This window comes from Chiroxiphia lanceolata, chromosome 3 (assembly GCF_009829145.1).
Source record: "Chiroxiphia lanceolata isolate bChiLan1 chromosome 3, bChiLan1.pri, whole genome shotgun sequence".
Classification (NCBI taxonomy): Eukaryota; Metazoa; Chordata; class Aves; order Passeriformes; family Pipridae; genus Chiroxiphia; species Chiroxiphia lanceolata.
This window is the reverse complement of record NC_045639.1, coordinates 39,770,875-39,798,605: the sequence shown is the minus strand read 5'-3', so window position 1 is coordinate 39,798,605 and position 27,731 is coordinate 39,770,875. Positions and strand designations below refer to the sequence as shown.

Genomic DNA, 27,731 nt, shown 5'->3' with positions numbered 1-27,731 from the left:
ATGAACTGATTTATGCTTACTTGACAAAGGTAAACAGGAGTTTACATCCAGCTAAAAGTCTGCATCAACACAGAGAAAGCTGTATGTTCTTTAAGCACTCTCACGTATTTGTTTTGAAGTATCCTACAGTTTCCAAAAGACAAAAGCCTCAACAGCAGTTTTTTCCCCTGCAATGTTGCATCTTTGAAGAGAAGTATCATCACTAGATATGAGAGTTAGCTAAAACCCAGAACTCAACAGGAAAAGAGATTTGAGACGCCACATATCACTTCCATCTGCAGGCATGATGTTCTTTTTTATAGAAAATAAAAACCAACCATTTTTATTGACTGTACTGTAGATACCTGTACAGAGTGTAAACTTTAATATTTCACCAGATATGTGAATAATTCTGGAGAAAGAGTTATCAAGCACCTTCATTTCAACAAATTTTTGATATTTACAGTAAGATATACCTGATTAAGTGTATGAATAGAATGAATTAAAAGTTATAAAAAGTTATACAAAAAGACTTTTAAAATGTTTATATGTTATTTCATGATAAATACACAATTAAGAAGAAGATGTCACACATTTAAGATTCAGGACTGGCTCTGTTTAAAACTGTTACTGTTATGTCTGAAGAGGGAGTGAGGAAACGGGGATGTTAGCTTACTGCTCTGATCATGTCAGTGAAATGTGCTCTGGCAGAAGCCTCACAAGCCCTGTTTTGCTCTGCTGCAGGTTGTCTTGCAGGCAAGCTTCCTTCCCAACACACAGTGTAGAAGACAAACTTCACTCCCAGATTTGTACTGTTAATTTGACATGAGAACATGCATTCTGATTTTCCCCTCTCTAAACTTACTGGTGATGATGAAAATATCAACTTTGTTTTGATTTTCAGTGCATTTTTTTGCTGTTACTGAACATTGGGGCACATCACTATCTTTTATTCTTTTAAGCACCAAAACACAGGTGAGCTTGCTTAAAATCAGATTTTTGACTGCCATGGTATCTCACTGTCTACAAAAAAGCATGGCATGGTTTGCTAAAAATAGATTGCTAGGACAGAATTCAGAGACCACTTTCAGGCTCATAGAATCAAACATAGAAATATTATTTTACAATCTCTCAGGAAACAAATGTGATTGTGTATCTCTTTAAAACCAAATGAATCAACATCCATTCTTTGATGAACTACGAGCAATTGTTTAAAATACTATATTTTGCTTAGTGGATTTTAGGGAACTTTTTAGGGATCCACCTCAGATGGAAGAAAAGTATATCTCTTAAGACTCAAAAACTTCAAATACATCCACTAAGCAGTGTTGATTATCTATTAAGAATCATGTGCTGTAGCAAAGGATCCCATGAGCCAGGGCGAGAATTATTATCCTTACAACACACGGACAAAGCACTGCTGTAATGCAAGAGTCAAAAGTTGAGATTCAACTTTTGAAAGTGAAAGGACTACTAGTGAGAAGGAATGCATTTAGGCATTAAATCTGTGATATTACTGGGTGTTCCACTCACATCTATCCATCTTTGGGACCCCCTGGTTGCTTCTCAGCTCGAGATAAGGCCCAGCCACATGGGCCTTATGATGGGCTTAGCATGCCACTGTGCAGATAACTTCTGCATAGTCCAAGGTACAACCCAGTCTCAGGATTTGGGTAGTGCCACCCTCTTCACTCTGGTCGGTATTTGTTACTTTAATTTTGCCAGGAGACACATCCTCCTAGACCAGCACAGATGCAACCAATGCCTCCACATTTACCTTTAAAAGCAAGGGGATAATATTAAAAGGAATAAGGTAAAGTTGGACCCAACCTGGGCAGCTTTGTCTTGCTTAACTGCTACAAGACATCCACTGCCTGTGTGTATGTGTGACTACACATGCACATTGTGGCTTGCTGTCAACAGCATGGAGCACTTATCTTTAGGGCTTGATTGTGTTGATAGGAGTGAATTGTTTACAGCACATTTCGAAAAGGTGTCTGCTGCTCTAAAGCTTATTTTAATGTTCAGTGTCTTTCTATACAATCCACTCCAACTGTGTTGTCAGGGCAGCGGCAAGTACGGCCTCCTGGGGTAGCCAAGCAGAGGTGAGTACAACCACCATTATTCACTGTACAGTAGTTATGCCCTGGAAAAAAAGAGATGTAAGATGTTAAAGAAAAACAAATGCAAACCCACAATAAAATCCAAAACAGATATCTATAAGAGACAAGCAGATTTTATGGCTACACTGAAGAAAAAAAGCCATAATGAGATTAAGAGTGAAACAAAACTATGCTTTGGCAGATGACAGTCACCATATCCTTTGTGTCACCTTGATATTCACATCAAAGAAAGATCAAGATATCAGGACAGAGCGGGAGAGGCAACATGAATCAACTGGGCTGTTCCTGAAATACATGTCATAAATTGGCCACATGGTCACAGACATTAGAATGAAGAGACAGTGGGTGAGGAAGTAGAGAGAATGTAATACGTGGGGGTAAAGTCCAAAATGCTACAGAACATCAACCTTGGATATCACCTACCACTAAAACATCGAGGAATGATCCATGAAATCATAACAAAAAAAAAAAATTGGGTGGGTGAGGAGGTGTTAACATTAAAGCGTAAAATGAAAGAGAAGGTAGTGACAGAAACAGTGGTCTGTGAGGAGAGGCATCCATCCCAGGAAAACACTTGAAACAGATATATGATGAGAAAGAAATGACATTAAGGTACTGAATATTATAGCTATAAGCACATACTCAGAGTACACAATGTTGTTTAGCTTTATATCGTCTACCAAAATGGAACTGTGTATTAACTAGTAATAGTAATGTAACTGATTTCTTAATGATGACATTTATGCATTTTTAGGCTCTGAGCCAAGACTTCAGTAAAAAAAAAATCAATTTCACTTAGTGCATATATTGAATAATTTGAAGAGAAACTATCTTGGGGGGGGGTTTTAGGCTTAAAGCAAAAATATTGCCGCTCCTATAATTCCAGACATGTTGTAATAAAAAGGGGTGAACTCTTCTCCTAACTGTGATTTGCTAATAACAACATTACTGCAAAGTGATGCTAATTCTCAAAAACCAAATTATATTTCAAGGGTAGCAACTTCCTCTCTTCCTCTTTTCAATAGGATTTTTGAAAAACTTAACATTCAACAGAGCAGAAAGGCCAGCTCAGTCCAGCCACCCCATCACCTGCTGTTTTCTGAACATTCCATTTTGAAAAACACTCCCTCTCATTAAGGAGATCTGAAAGACCATAATATTTCCGTAGTTTAAACTTAAAAATAAGTAAATAACACCCCAGCCATGAATATAGCATTCAGTTTAGGTGACGAGCATCTGAACTGTTAAAAACTGCTATATCTATCATCTTGATCATAGACTTGTCCTTTCAAAAAGGACAGAACAGGCCCCTTCTCCCCTCCCAATTCTGCTTTCATGTGGCAATCGCAAAAGCTACTTTTATGTAAAAAAAATGAGGCGGCTTTGAATTTCTTAGTAAACAGAAATTTAAGCAGCAACCAGTTCTTCACTACCTAAATCAGTTGGCAGCTTATAAATGGAAGCTACTACTAAGGTCGTTTATACACTAAGGTGTTATGCAGCTGTAAAAACTCGAGAATTATATGGATTACCTCCGGGGCACTGAGCAAAGGCTGTGGTGATTCCATAGAGACGGGAGCGCTTGTGAGGCTGGAAGTTATCACTTTCTAATGAAATCATGCGATCCACTGCAACAACAGCATCCCTGCCATATGCAGAAGAGAATATACAGAAGAGAGATGAAGTGGAAGTACAGGAATAAACAAAACAACACAACAAAAATCAAAAAGCAAAACCCTAGTAAACAAGCAAAAAAACCAACCAAAACCAAGTCTGAAGTTGCCTCTTTTTAACAATTAGGAAGAGGTTCTGGAAGTAAAATCCTCCAAGACACCATTTTTCCTGGAGAAATCAAGTATGTTATGACTTTCATTCTAGGCAGCTAAGACATTTAGCAGGGAGACTCCTTACTAATTTTGAAGGTACTTCCAATAGAGGACAATGTCGCCCTACAGGAGGGACGTTTGTTAGTAGTTTTGACACATTCTTCATATTCTGCCTTTCCAACATGTTCTGTGGTATAGCTGTTGTTGCAGCTATTATGCATAATGATTATGACAATGTTATATTTCGGGTGGAGCCTGATCTCCAGAAGGAATACAATTAGTCACAAGCATCTTTTCTTCCTAAATATAAAAGGGCAGTCAACTGACAAACCTGTATCACACTTTCCCATTTATACAAGCCTGTTCTAGAATAGCACTTCCCAGCTGTTAGGTTCTAACTTGCAAATCCTTACACACTTTAATAGCTATTAATAGCAGATAGAGCCATACAACCATTTATACCAAGGAAAAATAAATATTTTAAAATGCAGGGACTGGATTTATTTTCTGGAAATTTTAGAGTGAACTCTGAAGTCTTGATCATATGGCAGCATTTTTAGAGCATTTACTCTAAAATGCTCTGAAATGACACAAAGAAATCGTCATCAAGACAGTAACCCCCTTTTTTTTCTCTTATTTCTTGTTGAACATTCATATAATACAGGGCATAGAAAGCCAAGAGTAATGATTTTCTGCCCTTTACAACGCAGCAAGTACCACCATAAGGGAAACAAATTAGTGCCCACTCCTTTTCCAAAAATGTACAGTGTTAAAAGCATTTTCTTATAGGACAAATCACTCTGCTGAAAATGAAAATGCAGTTAACTGGCAGCATCAATGATGATAGCATCAGCTATCGTCAGGAAAGCAACAAAACAGGAATATGTGAGAGGTCAGACATGAGAAATGCAGTACGTACTTCAGTTTCTACCAGGGAGAAGAAAAGATTAAAGCACTCCATAATTTCTTTAACAGATAACGTACCTTCTCCAGTCTGTATAGTATATATTCTTCCCATAGCTTGTAACACTAAAAGGGTACTGAATACCTTCAACAATCTTCCGTCGCCCAAGCTGGTTAGGGTTCATGCACTCCAGCCTCTTGGTACCTGGAACGTCATGAAACAATTAAGCCTTTGAACCAGAGCAAGAGAGTTCTCATGAGGGATGAAGGACAAGCACAAGCATGCAAGCAGGAACAGAGTAAAAAGTCCTGGAGGTCTTTCAGTGTGCTGTTTAGTCAAAGCCTTCCTCCGTGTCACATCTATGCACGTGCCAAAAATTGAATGAAAAGTACTTTGGTGCTAATGCTAATCAGCACATCACCTAAGTTACAGTAACCCAAATGTCCCATGCAGCCATTGCTCACAAGCTGAGATTCCTGCTACAAAGACCAGCATCCTCAAATTGGTGTGGAAGCTGACAGAAGGCTTCCTCTATTCTGGAGGGATACTTCAGCCATTAACTAGTTCCACCTCCTCTGCAAGGCATTTTTGCAAAGCTCATTTGGTGAACATGTTCCTAAAATGCTTGCTAGGTGGAGCCATGAGGGTGTGACTGCGGGAAGACCATCTAACTTGTAGATGCAAGTAGGGTGCAAAAAAGGTCTACCTGCAAAACTACTACAGACTAGGAACACCTGTAGGTTTCTCCTAAAGAGTGGGTTTCAAAATTAGACAAAAAGAGAAAAGAGACAAATGTGAGAACAAGAAAGGCAGAGAGAGAAAGGAATTAGAGATAGCAGAAGAAGATATCTTTGAAGGTTAGAGAAAGTGTTTTATGGTGAAAAATAGAGTTCAATCATTTTAGTTTATTCAAAGCTTGAAAGGTGACTTGAAGCATAGAAGTGCCTCCACAGGAAGACATCTCTGCCAGAGTCTACAGGGAGAAAGACAATAAGATGCCAAAAAAACCCCAAATAATTAAATGAGAATTAAGAGCACACTTTTTTTTTTACCAGTAAGACACTGGCACAAAACAAGCAGTGGGTCGGTGGCAGAACATTCATCTCTTGATCTTTAGGGTGCATTGCTTTTTCAGGCCTTGCTTCAGTCAAATATAAGCCAGACTTGGCCTCAAGTTACAGGTCTTAAAACAACAGTGCCAGGACGACATTCTGTAAGCCAGATTAGATAAACCTGTGTTTTTTCCCCTGTTCTTAAACTAACTTCTTCTACAAAGGCCTTAGCATTACCTAAAGAGATGGTCACATATAAGACACACAGACAACATCTGTTGAATTCCTAGAGAGTTTTGTGATCAGAAATTAAATCTTTAAGTTTGCACAGAGACTCATGTGAATTCCACAGCTACCTGGAATAAATCAAGAGATCGTTAAAACCAAAGCGAAAGGCACGAGGTTTGACATGTGGCTCAAAGAGTACATAATTTCAGGATTGGACCTATTTGTTCTACTACTAATATGAAGAAACATTTTAGCACCTCTTTACCTGCATCTACCCAGCACAGCATTGAGGAATAAGGATCAAATGTCAGTCCATTTGGTAACCCAAGATCATCTTTAACAAGAATTCTTCTGTTTGTGCCATCCATGTATGAGGTTTCAATTTTAGGAGCTTCTCTGTTCCAGTCAGTCCAATACAGGTTTCTTAAGAGGAAGAAAAAGGCAAGAGTCAAGACAGTGACTGATCTCAAAAGACTGTTGTAATTAAGGAAAATGCTAAGGACACAAAAGTAACACACACCTCCCCCAAATAATTTAAATAGATAAGAAGAACCACATTGCACTTCAACATAGAAGTCACAAAAGTATAGTAAAGATGTAGGAAACATACTTTCATTAAAAACAAAAGGAACACACACACACATGAGAAGAAATGTTTTCTCTACATTGTTTAGCTTTTGTGCAAGACGCCAGCCAAAAAGACCTCTATTTCAATGGTTCTAGGGACCATTCAAGATGTACATCTACATTTTGAGTTCTTCATCTCACTGTCCATCATGTCTGCTCAGGTTGAAGCAAGAGTATTTGGCATACATTTGGGATTCATTTGAAACTACAATTTCCTTTTCAGTGCATCAACTAAGCAATATACAATGGAGTCAGAGTGGTTTATCCTCAGGGGAGGTCCCCAGAGAGGGCCATTAACTCACTGATGTTTTCTTATTATTGGTCACTTTTTAGTGGCGTTTTTTCCCCTTGGTTGTACATTCCGTGGTTGAGAAATTACGTAGTTCCTCAATGCAAGAATCTTTGTTGTTTACTCCTTAATACACACACGCAGTCCACTATGAGACAGAAGTCTGTGCTGCTTGATCTGAACCCAGAGACCTACTCTGTCAGTGGGATTCTGCACAGAACACAGGTCTCTCCTCAGTCTCATTACTCTGTGTCTCTGCACTTCTCTCACACCAAAGTGCATTTGCTTCTCCTTGCATCCACAGATCAACTATTACGTGACTATGATGTAAAAGCCTATTTTGTATTAAAGGAATTAGAGAAGTCAATACTTTTTTATTTAATTTTGTATCACTCCAAATGTCATGGATCATACACATTCTTTTCTCACTGCTAACCTTGTTGGCAAACATCTGGAATCAGCACACCCCTTTCAAAAAACTCTCCCTGAAAAGAACAGTACTTTTGTATAGTACTAATGTCAATTAAGCAGCCATTTAGTAGAGCTACCTAGCAATTCAAGGCTGAGAAAGCCTCTATGCTTCTGAGCATTTTGAGTTGCATGAGGGCAACAGCAGGCAAGTTCAGATGATAATTAACAGACATGCACTACTACTATGGACTCTGTACTAGTTTTAATTTTCCCTGTATTTCTTTCAATATTCAGAGAGAAAAAAATGTCAACTGATCAAAGACTACATAAAAGTATGTAGTCCATCAGTCTTTGCAGGCTGGAATCTTAACTTAGAAACATTTACACTTTCCTACTGACACTGCTACAGGCTCAATTTTTAAAGCATGTAGTTATCTGCATCTTCTAATAGAAGCCTAATAGAATCTTCTCAGACAACTCAATGACAGAGGTAAAACTGATGACAGAAGAGATACCATGGGAGTTTTCAAAGATGGAACTGTACAGGAAGAAGGGCTGTCATGATGGAAATGAAAATATAAGTTTGCTTAATCTAGTATTTTAGACCAGTAATCTCACAAAAAAAGATTCTTAGGTAAGGACAATGCTTGTCATCCTGCAAACAATGTACAGAAAGCCAGGTACAAATAACTATTTGAAAGGCACTCAACAAAATTGTCTAGCACAGTATTGTCTAGCAACCATTTCAGAATTTTCATTTCCAGTACACCACTCAGACACAGGACACAAGTAGATTGTTTCATTCCTGTTGGTTAGCCGTTTTAGGGAAAGGTAATCTATTAGTATCTATAGACAGACGGAAAACACAGGCTCAGAGTACACACTCATGTGAAATTATTAAATAAATAAAGTCAAGCTTGTACATATCTCTTGACAGCACATCCATACCCTCTCACAGGATCCACGACAATTGCTCTGGGGTTCACCAAGCCGGTGTCAAAAAGGATGCGACGCTGGCGCCCATCCAGCCTAGCCACTTCTATTCTATCCAGCTGAGAGTCAGTCCAGAAGATGTTGCGACCTAGATGATCTACAGCTATCCCTTCAGGGCTTCCCAAGTCTGCAGGAGAAGAACAGAGAGAAACATTCCTAAGCATTATATTTATTCCCAATACACATCAGCCTCATAAGCATAACTTTTAACTGAGATAAGTTTTCTGGCTGTGGTCCAACAAAAGCTATTTCGTGTCATTTGGAAGAGGAACATAACATTTTACCTCAAAGTTTAAATAAACAAAGCCTTCAAAGACATAGAATTACATGTTCTTTGAGGAACAAACTCACCACACATGTAAGCACTCTTTGAGAAGCAGACATAGAAAAAGCAGATAGCAGAGAAATGAACAGTAGATAGTATCAGAATCTTATTCTACGCTCCTTAGCAGGTCACAGAATGGATTAATAACCCTTAATATTTCTCCTTCTTTGGTACTGACATACATGAAAACTGGATTTATGCTAAGTTTAGCCAATGCAATAATTAAACATAATCAAACTCCAAACACTAGAGACAATGACACTAGCTAACTGATGCAATTTAGATCCAGTTCTTTGTTTTTGCAGAGCAATCCTTTTTGGAACATGTTTTAGTACTGTATGTGCACAGTTTTTCTTGGACAGTTAGTTGTTCCAAAAGCAACAGGAAATAGCAGATAATGACCTTACTGCTTTTGCATTAGTAATTTCTAACTCAGACAAAGGATGCAGAAGAAATATATAAAGTTTAATTCAGTCATGATGAGAAACTGCTCTCTACTTTTCAAGGTTCACAAATCCATTGAAAAGAGCAGGCAGGTCATGTGGGATGTAATGAAGCCAAAGTCAAGTAAAAAACCCAAAATTTTAGTCCAATTTCAGTTCCAAAAGAAAAATTGTACATGGCCACTCCCCAAAAGAGATGAAATGACCCTTCACACTGGTCAGCTATTGAAAAAACCCAAAAACTGCACCTTTCAGATGCTGATCCACACACTGATGAAATGCGGCCCATTAGCCTTCTTTTAATTCTCAAGTTTATTTACTGACAGCCATTAAACAAACAGTATGTAACAGAAGCAACTTTTCTGGAGAAAATGCATTTGGCCCAGAACATTGGGTAGAGCTCTCTAAAATTTGCTACTGTGACTTTGCTATGAATAACAGTTGCACAATATCTTAAACAGCCTCTGCTCTCTCACTCAAGTGGATTACATTTACCACCCTTAATCTGCACACATGACATTTTAGATTTATATTAATTGCTCAAGAGAGAGAAAGGAACAAATAAGATGTATCTCACTGCTTCTGACTCACAGCTCATGTTAGGGGCGGGAGGGGGGAGGGATCCCAGTCTCCAGGATCAGAATATTACTGACTAAATGGTGGTGGAGGAGCTCCCAGAGTCTTTTAGGAAACAGAAGACAGTAGCAGGCAAAAGATCTGCTGTCATGGATTCCTAGCAGACCCTGCTCCCTGACTAGTTTCCTTGTTTCAATTTCCTTATGTCAGCTATTTGTCAGGAGATTTAAAGAAGTCTAAAGTAAATGTCTCCTCTGTGTGGTTGATTATGAGCCAGAAAAAACTGTCCTCCATGGAAGGAGAGGTAAGGGAACATTTAAGGCTTCATGTATCACCAGTCTTTCCAGAGGCACAAATATGTTCCTGCTATATTGTCATCAGGCCTAACAGTCATAGGCTCTGTCCCTGAGGACAGGTTTGTACAGCCATGCGCAACTGATATGACTTGAGCAATTACAAAAAGGAAAGCTCTCCTCAACTTGCCTCCACAGCTGCAGAACTGAGAAAGCCTCCATAGGTTATACAGCTGCAGGGATAGAGAACTGGATGGGGCTCCACAATAAAATGTGTTTCTACAAAGCAATGCAACTTGGATCACAAAAGCTTTAAAAAAAAAAAAAACCAAAAAAAGTAGTACATTCCACAAAAATACACATGAACTGAAGAAAGCAGCTGGAGCTCACAGGAGGAAAAAGGCAAAGATCAAACCAAAACAAAAAGTCTCATGAGTCTTCTGAGAAGGAGGCATTTTCCTATTTCATGAGATTTTAAAGTTTGTTTTGGCCAGCATAGGAGATATATTCAGTATTTGAATGGATTCAGTATTATTTTGGTCTGACCCCCTATTGAAATGCCCATTAACATATCGAAGCCAAAGTAAAACATCGCTCCTAATCTCTTCAGGAACAGCAGTCATTTCCTATGCCAACGACAGAAATCATGAGATGTTTACCCATACAATGTTTTTTGTAGCAGATAAAACCCATGAGGTTTCCATGTGACATTGAAGTATCTCAAATTACCTTAAATAATCAATCTAATTTAGTTGAAAGTCTTCAAAAATATTCTTCCAATATTTTATACATTGCAAGAATTTTAATGTGTACACACACTCTCATTAGACAGACATTCATAGCCATATAAAATTTTTAACAGTAGTAATTTCCCCCATTTTTAAAAGTGCAGATTCTGAAAAAATATTTTAGAAGTGGGCATCAGAAATCCTTTCCTGAAGAATTTGTAAATTGCACAAGGACATGCTCTTACTACACGTTAGTCCCTTTCAGATTAAATATGTAGAGAGGCAAAAGAGATCTTACAAATACCTCAGCCATAAAGTTGTACAGAACTACAAAGCTCCATAACTACTGGAATGGTTAGGGATGGCCTTAAGCTCTCTCTTTTCCCTTCCCAGGACAATGGTAGGATACAAGCCACCCCTATCTCTCTGCTGTACCTAAGAGCTTGAATGGAATCTCCACAAACTGGCTATTCCAAAGCACAAACTCCAGGCAGCAATTCTCTACACATCCAAAGAAAACTGAAGCAAATTTATTGTAGAATTTTAAAACCGGCTGATAATTTTTCTAAAATAGTTTCCTAATTTTTTGTAACAATGGCTGCAGAGGATTCAAAGTAAGGGTGACTTCCTCCAGTATCTTGACTTCACAGGTGTTCTAGGATCCTAAGGACATTAGTATTCAAAATGCCTCCAGTTATTTTTGCTGGGTTTTTTTAATGACGCCCCCTCCCCCCCCACCACCATTCACTTTGTTCTCCAAACCTGTCCTTTCCCTTCATACTTTCCACTCAAAAAAGGTTTTAATATCTAAGTTGCATGAGCTTACACTTAACCCTTCTAATGAAAATGAACATGGACTGCAGTGAGAGCAGATTCTTCAAGAAAAAAAGTGTAAGAATAAGATACAAACTGTAAAGGCACTAAGTCTACAATACCCTCTAGTCCAATTCTCAAATCCTTGAGCAACTCCAAGGGCAAAAACCTAATGAGGTGGCTTTATTCACTTGCATTTTACAACTTGAGTGGTAGGCATGGAAAGTCACAGCTGAAATGATTTCTAACCACTTTTCAACTGCTTTGATCCCCAAGCCAAGGAACAGAGCAGGAGTTCTCCTCTTCAACCTCCATGCTCACCAGAGCAGGCAGTTGACTAGCAGAGATCAGGAGAGAAAAGGACTACACATAACCAAATCTCAGCTATCCAGCAACTACCTTGCTTGCCAGAACAAAAAAATCAGAGAATGACACCCACAGACGGCATTCTGTGTTAATATATAAACACAACTCTTTAGTCAGCTCAGGCAACATGTAGGAAGTATACGTTACTAAATTCAAGTCTCTAATACCATTCCTAGGGAGTAGCAAGAGAAAGAATTTTGTGCTGTTACCTGTTTTGATGAGGGTGGTTGGCTCCCCACCGTTCAGGCTAGCCCTGCTGATCGAAGGGCCGCTGATGTCTGTCCAATAAACCATCTTGTCCACACAGTCATAAGCAACTCCAATAACAACTTTGTCCTGTTGGTCAACAAGCAAGTTAGATCAGCCTAGGCTAAACAATAATTATTTGGCCAGCAGCAGCTTATGGTTTTAAGTCTCAAGGCTGAAAAAACCAAAATTCTTGACGGAAGATGGGAGATGAGGACAATAGGTAGAGAAAATGATTGGGTGACAGTCACTGTCAAATAGCTTAGAAAAATACTTTCAGTCATAAGTCCCTTTTAACTAGATAACACCATTTACCATTATTTCAAAGAAGCATTGTAGGTATTAGTATTGAACAACTGGTCTGACTTTTACAACTTCACCAGCATATCCACCTAAAGAAAGTTCATGTTGACATTTTACTGTTATCCCTCATATGCTTTCTTTCTTTTATTCTTTCCCTTTAAGGGGGAATAATGACTTCTGTCAAATCTGACTTGCACTGACATGCAACCCATGCATTACAGCTGCGTTTGAGTGTTACCTACATAGTATCATTTGACTAAAAAAAAAACTTCTAGCAAAGTAAGGTTTTAAAATAAAAAATAGCTTAAACAAATACTACATAAATCATTCTGCTGGAAACAGTATTCCCAGGGACAAGGAACGTTCATATGGAAGAAAGATAGGACTAGAGTTTGAATTTGGAGTTCAAACTCTCTCCTCCATGCAAGTGAAAGAAACTTTCAGGGTAAAACAATTTTACGTGGATTCCCAGGTCTATCACAGTTGCTGCTTTTGTAACTTGCAACTTCTTAGAAAGATGGTCCAAACCCATGCATTAAAACAGATGCACTTAATCATCAGCTTACCTAATGCTGCAGGTTGCAAAACAACCTAAACACCTCTACTGTCACTTTGCAAATACACATCACCGACAACACAGAGTCAACAGCATTAGCAGAGACTGAAAGTTTCATTTTAATTGAAAGTTTTAAGGAAGAGTTGCATCTTATCTCTTGGAAGTTCATTGCTGAAAATATTTCTAATTAATTCATTTAAGCTAGATCAAGTAAATAATGATACTAGCTGACAAGGATTCAGAATCATGTCTCTTTCAGCCTAACTACCCCATTTTACAGACAGTATTTTACTTTACTTTTACAGTACTGCAGCAGCAGTTTATACAAGGGTCAAAAGCTCGATTTCACCCTTACATTACAGCAGTTTATGGTATTATTTACTGAAGTGAATCTGTGTAATTTAGATAATATTTGGTTTACTAAATACTCACTTTAATATAACTGGAATGAAAACAGAAATCCTAGGCCTCAAAAAACAAATTAATGCTATGAAACTGGAAGTGAAAAGGGTTGGCATGTGATACAGGTGATGGAAAATAGGCCTTCTCAGCATCAGGAATTCATTTACAAGGAACAAAGATTCTGAAGAAAGTAGTAAGAAGCGTGGGAAAAAGATTTGCCACCCACTGGGCCTGCACATAGAGAAGGAAGCAACAAGAAAGGAAGAAAAATACATATGCAGCCAAGAAGTGCAGAGAACTGACTAAAAAAAGAGGAATAGATTAAGACTTAGGAAAAAGCTTTGAAGGAGTAAATGAAAAAATGGCCTCTCCACATACTGCTATTGTAGGTCTCCTAAACTTTTATACCAGAGTCAAAAAGTCAATGGAAGTGTGAGTATAGAGAAGTTTATATGATGAGCTGTTGGAGACATTAGATTTTGTCTTGTGAGCTACTGTGAGCTGTTCTTTAAAGGCACATAATTTCTTTTATAGCTCATCTTTAAGTTTTTTTACTAGATAGATCAGTAGTTTTCAGTGACAAGTTGATGCAATACTGAAATTTTTATCAAGAGTAAAATTTGAGTTTTGAACTTAAATTATCAAGTTATGTAGACAAACACTAACTTTCATCTTTGTCACGAATCTTCTAAAAGACATGGACTTAGTATACTAGGTTACTTACTGGAATATGCAAGAGTGCTTTTGCACCATTTTTCTTCATATTGTTTCCCTCTAGCGGAACATGTTCAATTTTACCACTTTGGGCAAAGAGCAGGTGCGTTCCTGGTGGCAGAGGTACTGTATCTGGTCGAACAGAGGGCCCAATAACAACAGGAGGAGCAGCTGTGCTTAGACCTTGTTAATAGAGAAGGAAACAAATCAGGAAAAAATTAGCTTGTACAGCACAACAAGGCTCCTTATTATTTGCAGAGACACAATTATCAGTCAGACTTCTCAGAAGGAAACAGCCCTATAAGCAGACACTAATAACTATAATCAGATGCAGAAAGCTTCTGCAATTTCCCCCTTGGCTGACAGAGAAGTTCTTTTCATGTTCAGCTCTGTAATTGCTCTTTCCTTCGAATGTCTAGAAAAAACTCTTATTTTGCAACTGAAGTGAGGAAGACGTAGGAAGAAATATCCTTCATTTCCTGAGGTAACTCAGCTTCCACAACTCCCAGAGGGCAGAGACTATATGGGCCTCTCATAGTTTCTAGGTAGGGAAGAAGCTAGAAAAGTATCTTCTTATTCAGAAGCTCACCACAGCTGTCTGGATGCCCTGGCTGAAGGAAAAATGTGTGTTGGAGTTACTGAAGGGCTGCAGCATGAGGCATATCATCATCAGGACAACAAAAGCCTGAACTGCTATAGTTCAGTGTTATATCTCAGGGGCATGACTAAGCCCCACATTTGGAAGACAGTGCACTTGGGTGGAGAGATACCCACAAAAAACAATTGCTTCAGCCACTTACATGGTGGACGAACTCCTGGCCCACTTCTCGTGCCATCAATCTCATTTCCGTTCCTATCCACACACCAGCAATATCCACTGCCAGAATGGCACTGAGTGGGTAGGTAATTCCCATGCTCATCACACTGGGGAATGAAGTGACCAACTCTCATATCCCTTGGGTAGAAAGCACCTCCACTGCCAAGAGCTACTTCTCGTTCATGTTGGCATTTGGTCTTTTCCACTTCTGGGGAAAAAACACAACAACAAAACAAACAAATAAACACAAACCACAGTGAACACGTTTGTTTCACTAACAACTACATTCCATTAACAGTTAACATATGCTGACCACCTACACACAAGCATTCTTACCTCTATAGGAACATGGCACTGCTATCAACCTTGAAGGCATATGCCTTCAAGTCTGCCCTATGAAAGTGTGACATTTGCCTTAAACCTATGTTATTTTGTCTTCCACCGTTTAGTTTAAAAGAGAACAAACAGGTCCCCTGCACCTTTCTTCAGTGGAGAAAGAACAGAAGGTGGAAACCATGGTCTTTCTCCTTGAGGCACAGGAGTAAGGCCATTCTGTTTGACTTTCAAACTTGATGTCTACCCACTGGCAATTATTCCACGAGCCTTAAAATGTGACTAATTAACCAGACCATAGAGTGGCTATAGGTCATTTTTGTAATGCTAAAGGTTGAGTTTCCCTTCAGAGCCACAAGAGAAAACCACAAATGAGGCAGATGCTGGAAGCAGCTCATTGCTATGAAGTATATTAGGTTATTAAAGATCAGCTGTCAGGTTTGAGCACTCATTTGATACTTCTGCATCTAAGAAAGGAATTACAGGGACAGATTGTCCAGTTCCTGGTAAGGCAGAGAAACATATGAGACGCACACACATGCATATGTATTACTGTAGAGGATACAGAGGGAAGATGAACTTTTCAGGTGATCAGGAGATTCAGAGATCTGGCTCTTTACATTTCAATTTTACAAAATAGTCTGGACTAAAATATACATCTCAGGGTATTACCTGTCATACAATAGGGAAAGTAATCTAGATCAGTATATTGTTCTAGATGCCAAACAACATAATAAAATTATAAATAACATAGTTCCTTCCTCTGGTTTAGTTTTACCTTACACTTGAGGACCCTGAAGGGTTCTGTGCTGGGAGAGAAAGAGCTCTAATTACGGGGGAGTATCTTTTTCCTGTAAATGATGTGCGCTGAAGAGACTTTAACATTACACTTCCATTTGTTCCTTCTTTTTACACTGCCTAGTAGACAGCCTTAGTTATGTGTGGCTCAGATTGGGCGCAGCCTATCTGAGCAAAAACCTAATCCCATGCATCTACAGACTGTTGTGGTGTAAATTACACAAAATCAAAAAAGAAGGGTAGTTTTTTATTATTTAAACTAGTTACGCAAGCAAAACTTTGGACACGTTTCATGCACCTGGACACAATTAAAGAAATATAAATGACTGGAGAATGGTTGACTCTAAACAACTGAAATATTTGGCATCACTTTTAATGTGGGTGGTGGAGAGTCTTGAATCAACCTACAAAACCAGATCCCGTAGGAAAGCCTCCATTATCTGTCTCAAATTTTGTTTTCATGTATTCAGCGTGCTATGCAGTATGCAGATAAAAGAAATGTTGATTTCAGTCACCAGATAGTTTTGCCACCATTTTTATTTATTCTAAACTCTCCTTATATGCAATGCTCATGAGAGAAAGCAGGGAGAATACAGGAGAATACAGAGTACTGGTAAACCGACCCCCCCTGCTTTTGTTCAGTGCAGGAAGAAAAATCTCAATTGCATTCCTGTGATCTTTGAGAAATATTATTACCTGCTCCTCAGCAGGATATAAAAAAGAAGGCAGAAGCTGGTCTTTTTTCCTCCCATCCGAAACTTGCAAAATTAGAGTAAATCCCGAGAGTTTATAATTTTTCTAATCAATAGTCTATATGAAAATGAATTAGCAAATATGATTTATAGAAAGGACTACATATACCCTCCCAGTTAGGACACAGCTGTTATACATAAGATATGTTAGTGCTACTGGTAACTTGAAATATCAGTATCTGTTCTAAATTTCAAGACAAGTCCACATTTATATTTGCAGATTTTATAAGGGACTTCTGATTAAATTTTTCAAGAGTACTTATATTGCAAAGATCAAGACCAATCTCACAAATTGCCTGATAAGGCAATTAACAACACTGAAGTCAAGAGACTTAAACAAATTAATTTTCAAAAATAGCATTAAGTTCCTAGAAGGCAGAGGATATGATTTGCTCTTTCTAAAAAAGATCCATCAACACTGAATTTTTATTCACATAAAAATACTTGCAAATAACCTATTGTTACTCACTTTTAGGAATAACTATGTATTTTACTATTCCTGTGCTCCTGAAAGTCACTTATACTAGTGATAACTTTATGAGCAGTATCAAGTACAATAAGCAATCTATGTTAAAAAAACCATTCTGAAAGAAAATAAAGCCAGTGTTACCATGATCATTTTTGCTGACGCCATCATTTTAACTTGTCTTTCAACATTAAGGTTGTTTCAACTTGCTAACATGAATTTGACCAATAGTAAAATTTATAAACCAAACAAGTCACTAAACTAGTTAAACTGTCTAAACCAGGCACTTGGAATCCATGCTCTATTTTTTTCTCCTTATCTCTCAATCATGACCAGGATTACTATGCTTACAGTTCAGAGGTACCTAAATGTAAGCTGAAACCAAGTCCAGTGTAGTAGCCTATTCTGCAATGAAGGCACAATAATCTTGGATACAGATGATGGTGGGTTGGTAGAAATAGTCTGGTTATACTGTTCATACAGTCCTATGTTTTACTCAGTGTGCTTAAGAGAAGATGCTCTGATTTTGAAAATTTGAAATTGCATTAATAACTGTCTGAAAGGAGGCTAGCTATGACAGAGTTTGAAAGATGAGCCTGACACAGCAAACAAAGCACATTTCCTGCCTTGATGACATAACAGCATAAGTCAGACAAAATACATAACAAGAAATGGCATATATTTACATAATACAAGGGCAGCTTCTAGACACAAACATAATAATCAGTATATTTCCTTCACTACAGCACCCTAAATGTGGTTTCTTAATGATCCTGCCTTTAATATACATACTGTAATATTTTATCCAGTCAAGATTCTTCAAAGATACAGAACAATTAAGAGGAGAGTTCTCTGATCTCTAGATTGGTAGGAGAAAATTTCCATTAAATATAACAGGTAGAGCTAAGAACAAATAACACCTACCTGGTGTAACAGTGCTGTTACATCTACTACTGCACCTGACTGCAGCAAACAAGCCATGCCTATTTCAAGGCTCTATATCCAGGAGTCACTAGGCCTGATTTTTAGAGGTTCTTTAGATTCTTACGAAATCCACATTTGAAAACTAAGCCAAATGATCATGCCAATGATGAGAAAAATTATATATACTAAGGTTAGTTCATTCTACCAGAGTTAAAACAACCAGTGAGAGCAAGACCTTGGCAATCCCTTGTGACACAATAAAGCAGGGGTGGCAGCAGCCTTTTATTAACAGCAGGACCAAGTTCTAGTATCTTTTCCGTATGTGTTTAAACATTACCAATCAGCATTTGCTATAAAATAAGTAAAACCCAGTTGTCACTTGGCTTTGGTGCAGTTGATGCTTGACTGATGAAGGTAATGCACTGATCTAAAAGCTTTGTGTTTCCCTATGGCATTCTACACAGGTCCACAGGATGGTATCATTTTTGAAATGAAGCACCATACTGTGGGCTACCTTAATTTGGTAAATGATAAAAAATTGAAAAAATAATCAGAGTAAGTAGACAAATGTCATGCAGTAGTGGCATCTTTAGTAAATTCCTATTTTACCTTAGTCTTGGTTTTAAATTTCCTATTAAGAAATTTAATTCTTTCGTTTGAATTCCAGAGGAAAATATGCAACCGTAGATTACATCGTTTGTGGAAGAGAAACAGGTCAAAAAACATGAGAAGGACAAGATGCAAATGTAAAGTTACACTTCTTGAAATACGTTTCTTGAAATATCTTTAAATAGAGTTATCTTGGAAACTACAATCAGAAAAAGCTATCAGCAGGTCACAGCTCAGTGCTGTAGAGACTGTGAGAGGTTATAAATAAGAATTCAACACATACACAGGGAACAGCACACAGGTATAGAAAAGAATACGAGGCTGGGGAGATGATTCAAGGAATACCAGGTCCAGCTTTGGCAATCACAGTTCAAGCGAACAGTGAAAAACTGAATGACTGTACAGAAAAGACCTCCTAAGATACAAGCTGTAGAGCAGAACAGAGATCAAAGGTGTGATAAAGAATTTGTGTCCCATGGACCACAGCACACACAAGTCAGAGTAGATATGCAGCTTGAAATTATGCTAAACATATAGCCTTCCTCAGAAAAATAAATTTGTTTTCAATGTTTTAAACATTTTTTTTTCCCCAGTTGATTCGTAAATTACCAATGGTAAACTAGAATTTGAAAGGCACTGAAATATATAATGGAACTTGAATAAATGAAATCAAAGTACATTTTTACCTGATGTTTTCGAATGTTGGAGTAAAAAAAATATTATGAAAATACCCCCATGAAAATAACCCACTTCCCTTTGTCTCTTTATTTTCCTTTGTAATTCTTCACTTATAGTTTTGCTCCGGTAAATGCGTTTCTCGTGTGAAACTAGTTGCATATACAGGACCAGAGAATGGCTCTTAACAGTTCCTAGTTCCAAGAATCTAGACTTGTTTCTGTTTAGTAAACAGTGTCTGCGGTCTGCAGAGGTAGAAACACTCAGACATCTGGGTTTTTTTGAAATGGAAAAATGAAGCGTGAGGAAATAATGAAGTACAGACTTTCTTAATAGCTGGGAGCAGCGGGACATTCCAGCATCATTAACTCTTTCATTAACCTGCTGGTTCACTCCTACAGACGTTCTCTTGTGTGTGACTCGAATCCATTTTTCTTGTTAGTTTCTAGTTCTACTTGTTTCAAGAGTTGCCGTTCAGCACTGTTAAGTTTTAACAATAGGTTTCATGCAGTAATAAAGACACCAAACAAGCAAGTAATTGCAACATGGGTTGGAACAGGGTACAGCAAAAAAGAACTGTGTATTCGAATGAATGAAATTTTCCATGCTATTAACGACCAGGAAAGACCTCAGTTACTTCACAGAGGCTAATTAGATCAAAACCTTAGTGGGTAAAAAGGGGAAAGAAAGGGTCTCTAATTCCAGCTGAATACAAACAATACAGACTCATTTGCAGTTTCCATTCTGAAGCAACTTAATTTACAAACTGGGCGCTAAAGTAAACTAAGCTACTTTTGGTAGGCTTCAGAAAGTATAGTTGGTTTCTATCTCCTGGCAATGATTAACTGATGCTCCAAAGGGCCACAGCAGACCTCGATGATCAGGATGGCATCTACATTCGATACCGTACTGATGGAAGTCTATTCAATCTAAGGCGACTGAAGGCCCACACCAAGACCTTAAACCATCTTGTCCGGGAGCTGCTTTACGCTGATGACACCGCCCTTGTTGCCCACACAGAAGCAGCCCTGCAGCGTTTAACATCCTACTTTGCAGATGCTGCTGAGCTCTTTGGGCTGGAAGTCAGCTTAAAGAAGACAGAGGTCCTCCATCAACTGATGGATATATGCATGTTAAAGCACTAAAGCTTTAGCAACAGATGACACCCCAAGGGCAGCTGCTGTTCCGTTAACTCTAAGAAGGGAGCAGTAAGATAAGCTGTAAACACTGCTATTGCTGCAGACTAGCAGAGCAATACAGACACTCCCTATTTCAGTAACGATTCAGCAAAAGTGAGACTTCTTATCTATACAGATTTTTTTTCTGCTCAGAGCATTTAATGAGCAGAGACACAATTGATACAAGTGTTTCTGAAAGCTTGTCTTCTACTGATAGTAGAAAACTATATATAAAAAATAAGCAAAACAGTGAGGCATATATAAAGACTACCAAAACCTGGCAGATCTTCACCCACTAAAACAGTAGATACAGAACTCTCAAAAATATTTTGTTACTACTATTAAAATTGTGACACGGAAAGATTACCATTCAAAATACAATTGTGTTGAGTACAGAAAGTGAAGAAGTGTACAGGATAAGCAGCAAAAAATAACAAAGTTACTACAAAATAGTACACTGTGCTTAGCAGTTTTGTAGACACTAACCAAAGCATGGGAAAAGGTATTGTTCTTAACAACAACAACAAACCCCAAACAAACAAATAAAAACCAACAAAAACCCCACAAAAAACCCCCAACCCCCCTTCCCCCCCACCAAAAACCTCAAGTAAATTATCACATATACTCAGAAGACATTGACTGTTCTGGTAAAAAAGTTAATTAGTTGACTTCAAGTATCAGTCTTCCAAACCACCTGTTTCAGGCACAAAGCGTATGTGGCAGACATGAAAGCAATATTTTTTCCTCTGTAATTCTGCCTGAAGAACTGGAAGCTCTAAGGTTTAATTTGTTTCAAGCTATTCACATCAAATTTCTCCTCAAGGAGAAATAATTCTGTTTCTATCAGCTGATCGGTTAGCTAAATATTTTGACACAGGTCAGAAACACTATGTTCTTCATTCATCTGGCATTAAAATGAAAATACTCATGGGTGATCATGCATGAAAAGTTAGTTAAAAATAATATTAAAAGATTTACGAAGTGGTAAAAGCTAGACCTCAGAATTAAACACTGCAAAACCTGCAATTTACCTATGATAGAAAAATCTACACACACTGGGTGATTTCACATAACATGATGAAGTGTCATGTAAATATGATCTAAAACCAGAAACAACCTTGTGAATTCTTTTTTTTTTAATACTTTCCTTTAAACAACCCTTTGTCTTTTAATTTTAAAACACAAGTATCCAATTATGCAAAAAAAAAAAAAAGTCAGAAATTCAGAATGAGGGAATATAATGGTAAAAGAAAATATATTAGTTTTCAGGTAGTAATATTGTGCTATACAGACAAGCACTTTCAAACAAGCACATCCACTATTAAAACAAACGCACAAACAAACCTTCCTCAATTTTGAATCAACAAACACTTTGGACATCATTGAGACCACATGGCAGAAGGTAAATTATGAAGAGAGCCTTCCTTCCCAGTCATACTGCTTCTTGCTCTCTTTCCCTGTGGGCCTATGACTTTCTTCTTACTCTTGACTGCACATTTTGAGTTTCATTCTGTTCAGAGATGAAGGGATTTTTGCCCAACAGCAAGAATGTTAGAGGAAAGAGAATTGGGTTTGAACAAACAGAAATTAAGCTTTATTTTCTGGATGAAAGTATTCACCTTTCTGCAAAACCTGAGTGCTGTCCCAGAGGTTTGTCATGCTGTTGAACTAAAGTAACCATAACAATGCTCCTTTGTGCTTCAGTGTTCCTTATTTTCTTTCTTTTTAAGCATACCTTCAAGATGAGGAGTTTTATACTTCAAGGCCCAAAGCACAATGGAGGAACAGAAGTGTGGGATGGTAAAGAACTTTCTGTCGAATAGAGAACAAGCTGAGTAAATATAGAAATAACTAAGTGCCAGCTAGAAACCATAGTCTTTCTGGACTAATAGGGTATATGTGGCATGTAGGCATCTAGATACCACTGCAGACAGTCTCATGACTTTGGTCTCATTTTTCACTTTTCTCCTGTAATTGTACTCATTCGCATTGCCAACAATTCCAGATCTTTTAAGGTAAGTGACTGAGTATGCAAATCAAATCACCCCCATGGTCAAACCTTTACAGAAGGCAACTTCAAAAGATAATATCAGTTTGGGGCTGAAAATTGCTGAGGATAGAACAAACAAAATATAAAACAGGATATTGAGCAGGATATCATGGAAAAGTGATAGCAGTCAAGATACAGGTTTTGACACAAGCTTGGTGAAATTCTAAATTTGAAAGACTTAAGAAAGAATAAAAACACCAATTTGACAATACACATGTTGTTTCAGAAAGGAATCAAATTAACATATATCCTCCAAATCCCAAATTATATTTCAATTTTCAAGAACTATATAATTTTACCTCCTAACACACATCGGAAACCATCCCCACGATAACCTGCCTTACACTGGCAGCTGAAGGAACCAGGAGTGTTATAGCAAAAAGCATCTGGATGACAGTGGCCCTGTTGACATTCATCTACATCTGTAAAAGAAAAGAAAAATCTCAGGTAACTGTTCCTCCTGATGGACAAATCAGTGTGATGAAAAAATGAGCAAACCTGACATATTTTCAGGCTCCTATTTTAGGATATCTGATTAGACTTACAGATAGTTCTTTGGAAGTACATCTAATACAGAAAGACAAAGGAGAAAGAAAACCATGCATGTATTTTAGATTCTGTATCTCTACATTCTGCTATTCCAAAGGGTAACTAGCATTATTAACACACACAGTATTTTAGAGACACATGTCTATACTTCTCAAGGAAATTACTTAATACTACAAGAGAAGTAGGATTTGAACAGCAATATTTCCAACATGTAGTTAGGTAAATCTTCTCCCCCACTGCACTCTGACTGACATGAAACAAAATGTAATTTTTTTACATAGTACATATGTTTCACCACTGTAATAATATAAACCAATACAGTGTAAACACATCCAGCAGGTGAAGATCTGCAACCACAAGCACTGCAGCTTCTGCAGTTACCTCATCTTGGACCTTCTATAGCCCAAATATTGAAGAGTGAATTCAAAAACTGAGGGAAGGAAAAGACATATGCTTAATACAAATGCCTACCTGAGGGACTTAAACTATGAAATTTCCTGCTTTAAATCACAAGTAACTATATGACATTTCAATGACTGTCCAAGTTGTGCAATAAAGAGTATAAAAGCCCAACAACAAATGGTGCTACTCACCCTCACAGGCACGCCCATCTCCCAAGAAGCCCGGGAGACATGTGCAGATGTAGGCAGACCCTCCAGTGTACACACACTGAGCACGCTGAGGAATGTCACAATTGTGTGTGCCTGTCTGGCAGTGGTTTACCACATAGTCAACAGCTGCAGGTTAAATGTATAAGAGAGAAGATGAAAATTTCAATTTTCATTCATAAAGTCTAAGGCTCATAAGTTCATACGAGAGAACAGCTGTGAAAGCTTACAGAAGAGAAAGGAAACAGGTTTTTTTTGGTCTGGGGGTTGGGATTATTTTTTTTTGCCAAGATCTCCCCTTTCACTGGTGTTAAATCTTATTAACATTTTACAAGGAACTGACTGTCCTCAGCACCTCACAGATGTTTGTTAGCACAGAACGGGGCAGAGAGGCTACCACAGTGACAGAACCTAGAATCCATGACAGCTTTGTTTATGAAAAGGAGTCCTGAATGAAGAAATGTAAGGCATCTCACAGAGCTACCTCACATATTAGCTTAGTGGCCAGTTTACTGCACTGGGAATTATTAGATGACCTGCTACACTAACCTACCACTGACCCAGGGCTGCCGTCACTTGGCAATAGATGGGAGCTGTGACTCACTCAATAGGAGATAAACAAATTTGTCAACTACTGGAGAGATTTTTGACCAACAGTGTAAGCTGGGACCAGACCTGCTTTTCGTAACTTTCTCATGTTGACAGCAGTACTCTGAAGGCACTGCACTGCTTTACACACAAATTATTTCAGGAAGTCACTGGAGCTCTGCCTGTGCTTACCTGTTACATCAGTGAAAAGGAAAGGAAACAAAGGAAACCACGGTACTTAAAATAGGAAGAAGCAAAATACTACAATAATTTTGGTCCCAGAAATAAAGCATCCAATGTGTATATCTAGGAACAGACTTCCAGCTGCTGTAATAGAGAATCCACTGAGGCTCTCTTTACACAATTCTTATGAGAAGTTGACAGGGCACCCAGACAAGACTACACAACACTCCTTTCATCACAGTACACAGATGGAAACTACCACAGTATCAGCAGGAAAATAACAAAAATCTGCCATCAGAGCCAGATCTGAAAACAGTCATTTTTTCCATTTCTCTGGAAGAAGTGACAATGTTGTTAGAATCATTAATATCTTTCTGTTTGATGAAGTAAGTTTTAGATTACAAAAGGAAATTATAAAATAATCTATTAAGAATTGCATTATAAATGCACAGAAGTTGGAGCTCAGAGGGAGTCCTCAAGCCCTCCTATTTCTCATCCTACAAGTAGGAGAATAGGATTTATTTACAACTCTCTTCTAAAGCTATCCAGTGAGTCATGTAGCTGGTATGAAAAAAAAAAAAGGCCAGTTCCAAAAAAGCTGAGTCAAGGCTGGTATCCCAGAGCAACCTGCAAAAGCACAGAGGGTTGCTGTTGCCCCTTCTGGGGTTCAAGTTGTCTGGGGGGTTATAAAGCCCTCCACCATGAAAAGGAGAACAAGATTACCATGACATTTATTTTTAATCTGTTGGGAAACTAGAGTTTATCTTCCCTCTCTTCAGTCTTACAAATGAGGCTTGGTTTAGGTTGAAGGAAGAGATCAAACTGAAATCCTTCAAGCTGGGCAGGGAATTACTTAGTGCTTGCTAAAAGTGGGACATCAACTTCATGGGAAAGTGATAGAGAAAATTTGGTGACATTGTGACTAGAAGGAAGAATGTTTCCTTCTGGGTCTAAATCACAGAAGTGCAGTGGTGGACATAATGGAAAGAACATAAAGCTGCTCTTCCACATCTCACCCTATCCCTTCCAGTGGCCTGGTAGAAGAAGTTGCTTTTTCTAACTGGTCTGCAACAAAGGGAGACTTAAGGGAGTAGACTAATTGGAATCCTTACTGAAGCAGAGAAATTTAGCTTGTGATGGAGTGTAATACACAGCATACAAAGCCACAAACTTCAGGAAAGTCATGCAACTGTCTGCTATAAGATGAAGGTTCCTCAGTCTTAGTTGAAGAACAGTCTTAGCTATAATGAGGAAAGATATGGATGCATGAACTGATCAAAGGGTAACTAAGCTTTTACCACAAAGTAGTCACAACAGAAGCAAACAATTCTCAGCTGTTATCACTCATTTCCAAAAGAAACAGGAACCGGTTCAGCTATACTGGAAGAGTGCATACAGGGTTTGTCAGTACAGAATTACTGTCAGGTTGCAAAGACAAATATTCTAACAAAACAAAACAAAAAAAATCCAATCTCTATCCTATCCTGACAGTTGCACTCTAGAAGTAAAGTCATTAACTGTTTTATCTGTCATTACTCCTATCAGCCATTTGTAGATTCCTTTTTCCAAAAGGAATTTCTAGAACTTGAGTGAAAAACAGGGCAAACAGGAAAAAGGTATCTCTTGTTACGACAACCTTAGTCTAGCAAATACAGATTGACTCAGGCTTCCTTCGGAAATAAAGTTTTAAAATTATATAAAAATAATTCAGCAGCAGCTACTGAATTTGAAGTCTTAATGTTCATTAAAATGAGCTACATTTTCTCCGAATCTCGAGGATTTTAACAGTGAAGTGATCTGTGGTTACAATTTCTTTTCAGCACGATTAACTATTGCTTTGGAATAAGACTGCAATAGCCAAGACGCACTGATTTAGACCTGTGCACCATCCTACCCAAGGGATGAATCTGCAACTAAAGCATAATCTGTTAAACTGAACTCTGGATTAGACATAAGAAAGAAACAAAACACAAAACTCCAAGAAGTCAAAGCACAGCCCTTAGAAAATGCAAACAGCCACTAATCAGTAGCTGCAGCACTAAATTCAGCTCACGTCAGAAGTAAGGGCAGATCGTGAAGCACTGTTTCTGTCCCTGTGAGCTGAATCACAGCCCAAGAGCCGGTGGGCAGTGCTTGCAAGAAATATGAAACTCACCAACACAAGTCCGCCCATCTGCTGCAAACTGGTATCCTTCAACACATTCACAACGGTAGGTTCCCGGCTGGTTATTGCAGTCTGCATTGGTGCCACATAGACCTGGTTGCTCTGAACACTCATCAATATCTAGGATATTACAAGGATTTTGGTTATGACAAAGACGCATTTAATATGGACGCCAGAAAAACAGAAACTTGGAACTGTTGATTAATAGCAGTCTTACATATTTCAGCTACATCTTAGCTAGACCATACATCTTAGGAGATATTAGTAACCTGAAAACAAGTTTTCAGGTTACTGAAACAAATTCCACTTTAGCTTTCATTTTGCAACAAATTAAAGTTTTTTGATACCATAACAAACGTTTCCATCTCCACGGAAGCCAACTGAACATTCACAGAAGAAACAAGTTTTCAGGTAACTGTGTCCTCAGCTAATTGGCACCAAAAAGTAAAAAACAAACCAGAAGAGGCTCTAAAATTAAGTAATAAGGGGAAGGCACAGGAAGTTGTAGAGAAAAGAGGAGCCACTGAGGAAAAACATGCAGCCTAGAAGGTGATCAGTAGCAGTGATGACTACTGGGGGAGCATGAACTTTATGAAAGACTCCCCCTTTTGTTATCCATATACATCTCTAATCCATTGTTGCTCAACTCACAGCACCAGAGGACCGGAAGAGACAATGTGGTGCTGTTGTTTTCATTTGCAAATTGAGTTAAAGGTTGGAGTGAGGGAAGAGTTGTGCTTTGGTGTTTTTTTTGTTGGTTGTTTTTTTTTTTTAATCAAAAAACCCCAAAATTTGGTTAGCTAATAGGGATAATACATACTTCATTAACACACATGTTCA

At 38.1% G+C, this 27,731-nt stretch overlaps 1 protein-coding gene across 3 annotated transcripts in view; it reads right to left on the bottom strand.

Moving 5' to 3' along the window:
• Nucleotides 1–289: 289 nt before the first annotated feature.
• The window catches only part of NID1 (nidogen 1), a 55,680-nt gene continuing 28,238 nt past the window's right edge, over nucleotides 290–27,731 (bottom strand). For all 3 annotated transcript variants that reach the window (XM_032683481.1, XM_032683480.1, XM_032683479.1), the window contains 11 exons: nucleotides 26,883–27,011; nucleotides 23,942–24,085; nucleotides 23,099–23,221; nucleotides 14,998–15,222; nucleotides 14,208–14,380; nucleotides 12,186–12,312; nucleotides 8,388–8,559; nucleotides 6,378–6,535; nucleotides 4,913–5,036; nucleotides 3,635–3,747; nucleotides 290–2,125 (listed from right to left, as the gene is read on the bottom strand). In XM_032683481.1, coding sequence (XP_032539372.1) covers nucleotides 2,004–2,125; nucleotides 3,635–3,747; nucleotides 4,913–5,036; nucleotides 6,378–6,535; nucleotides 8,388–8,559; nucleotides 12,186–12,312; nucleotides 14,208–14,380; nucleotides 14,998–15,222; nucleotides 23,099–23,221; nucleotides 23,942–24,085; nucleotides 26,883–27,011 — 1,610 coding nt within the window. In that variant the 3' untranslated portion in view covers nucleotides 290–2,003. The remainder of the gene's footprint in view (nucleotides 2,126–3,634; nucleotides 3,748–4,912; nucleotides 5,037–6,377; nucleotides 6,536–8,387; nucleotides 8,560–12,185; nucleotides 12,313–14,207; nucleotides 14,381–14,997; nucleotides 15,223–23,098; nucleotides 23,222–23,941; nucleotides 24,086–26,882; nucleotides 27,012–27,731) is intronic.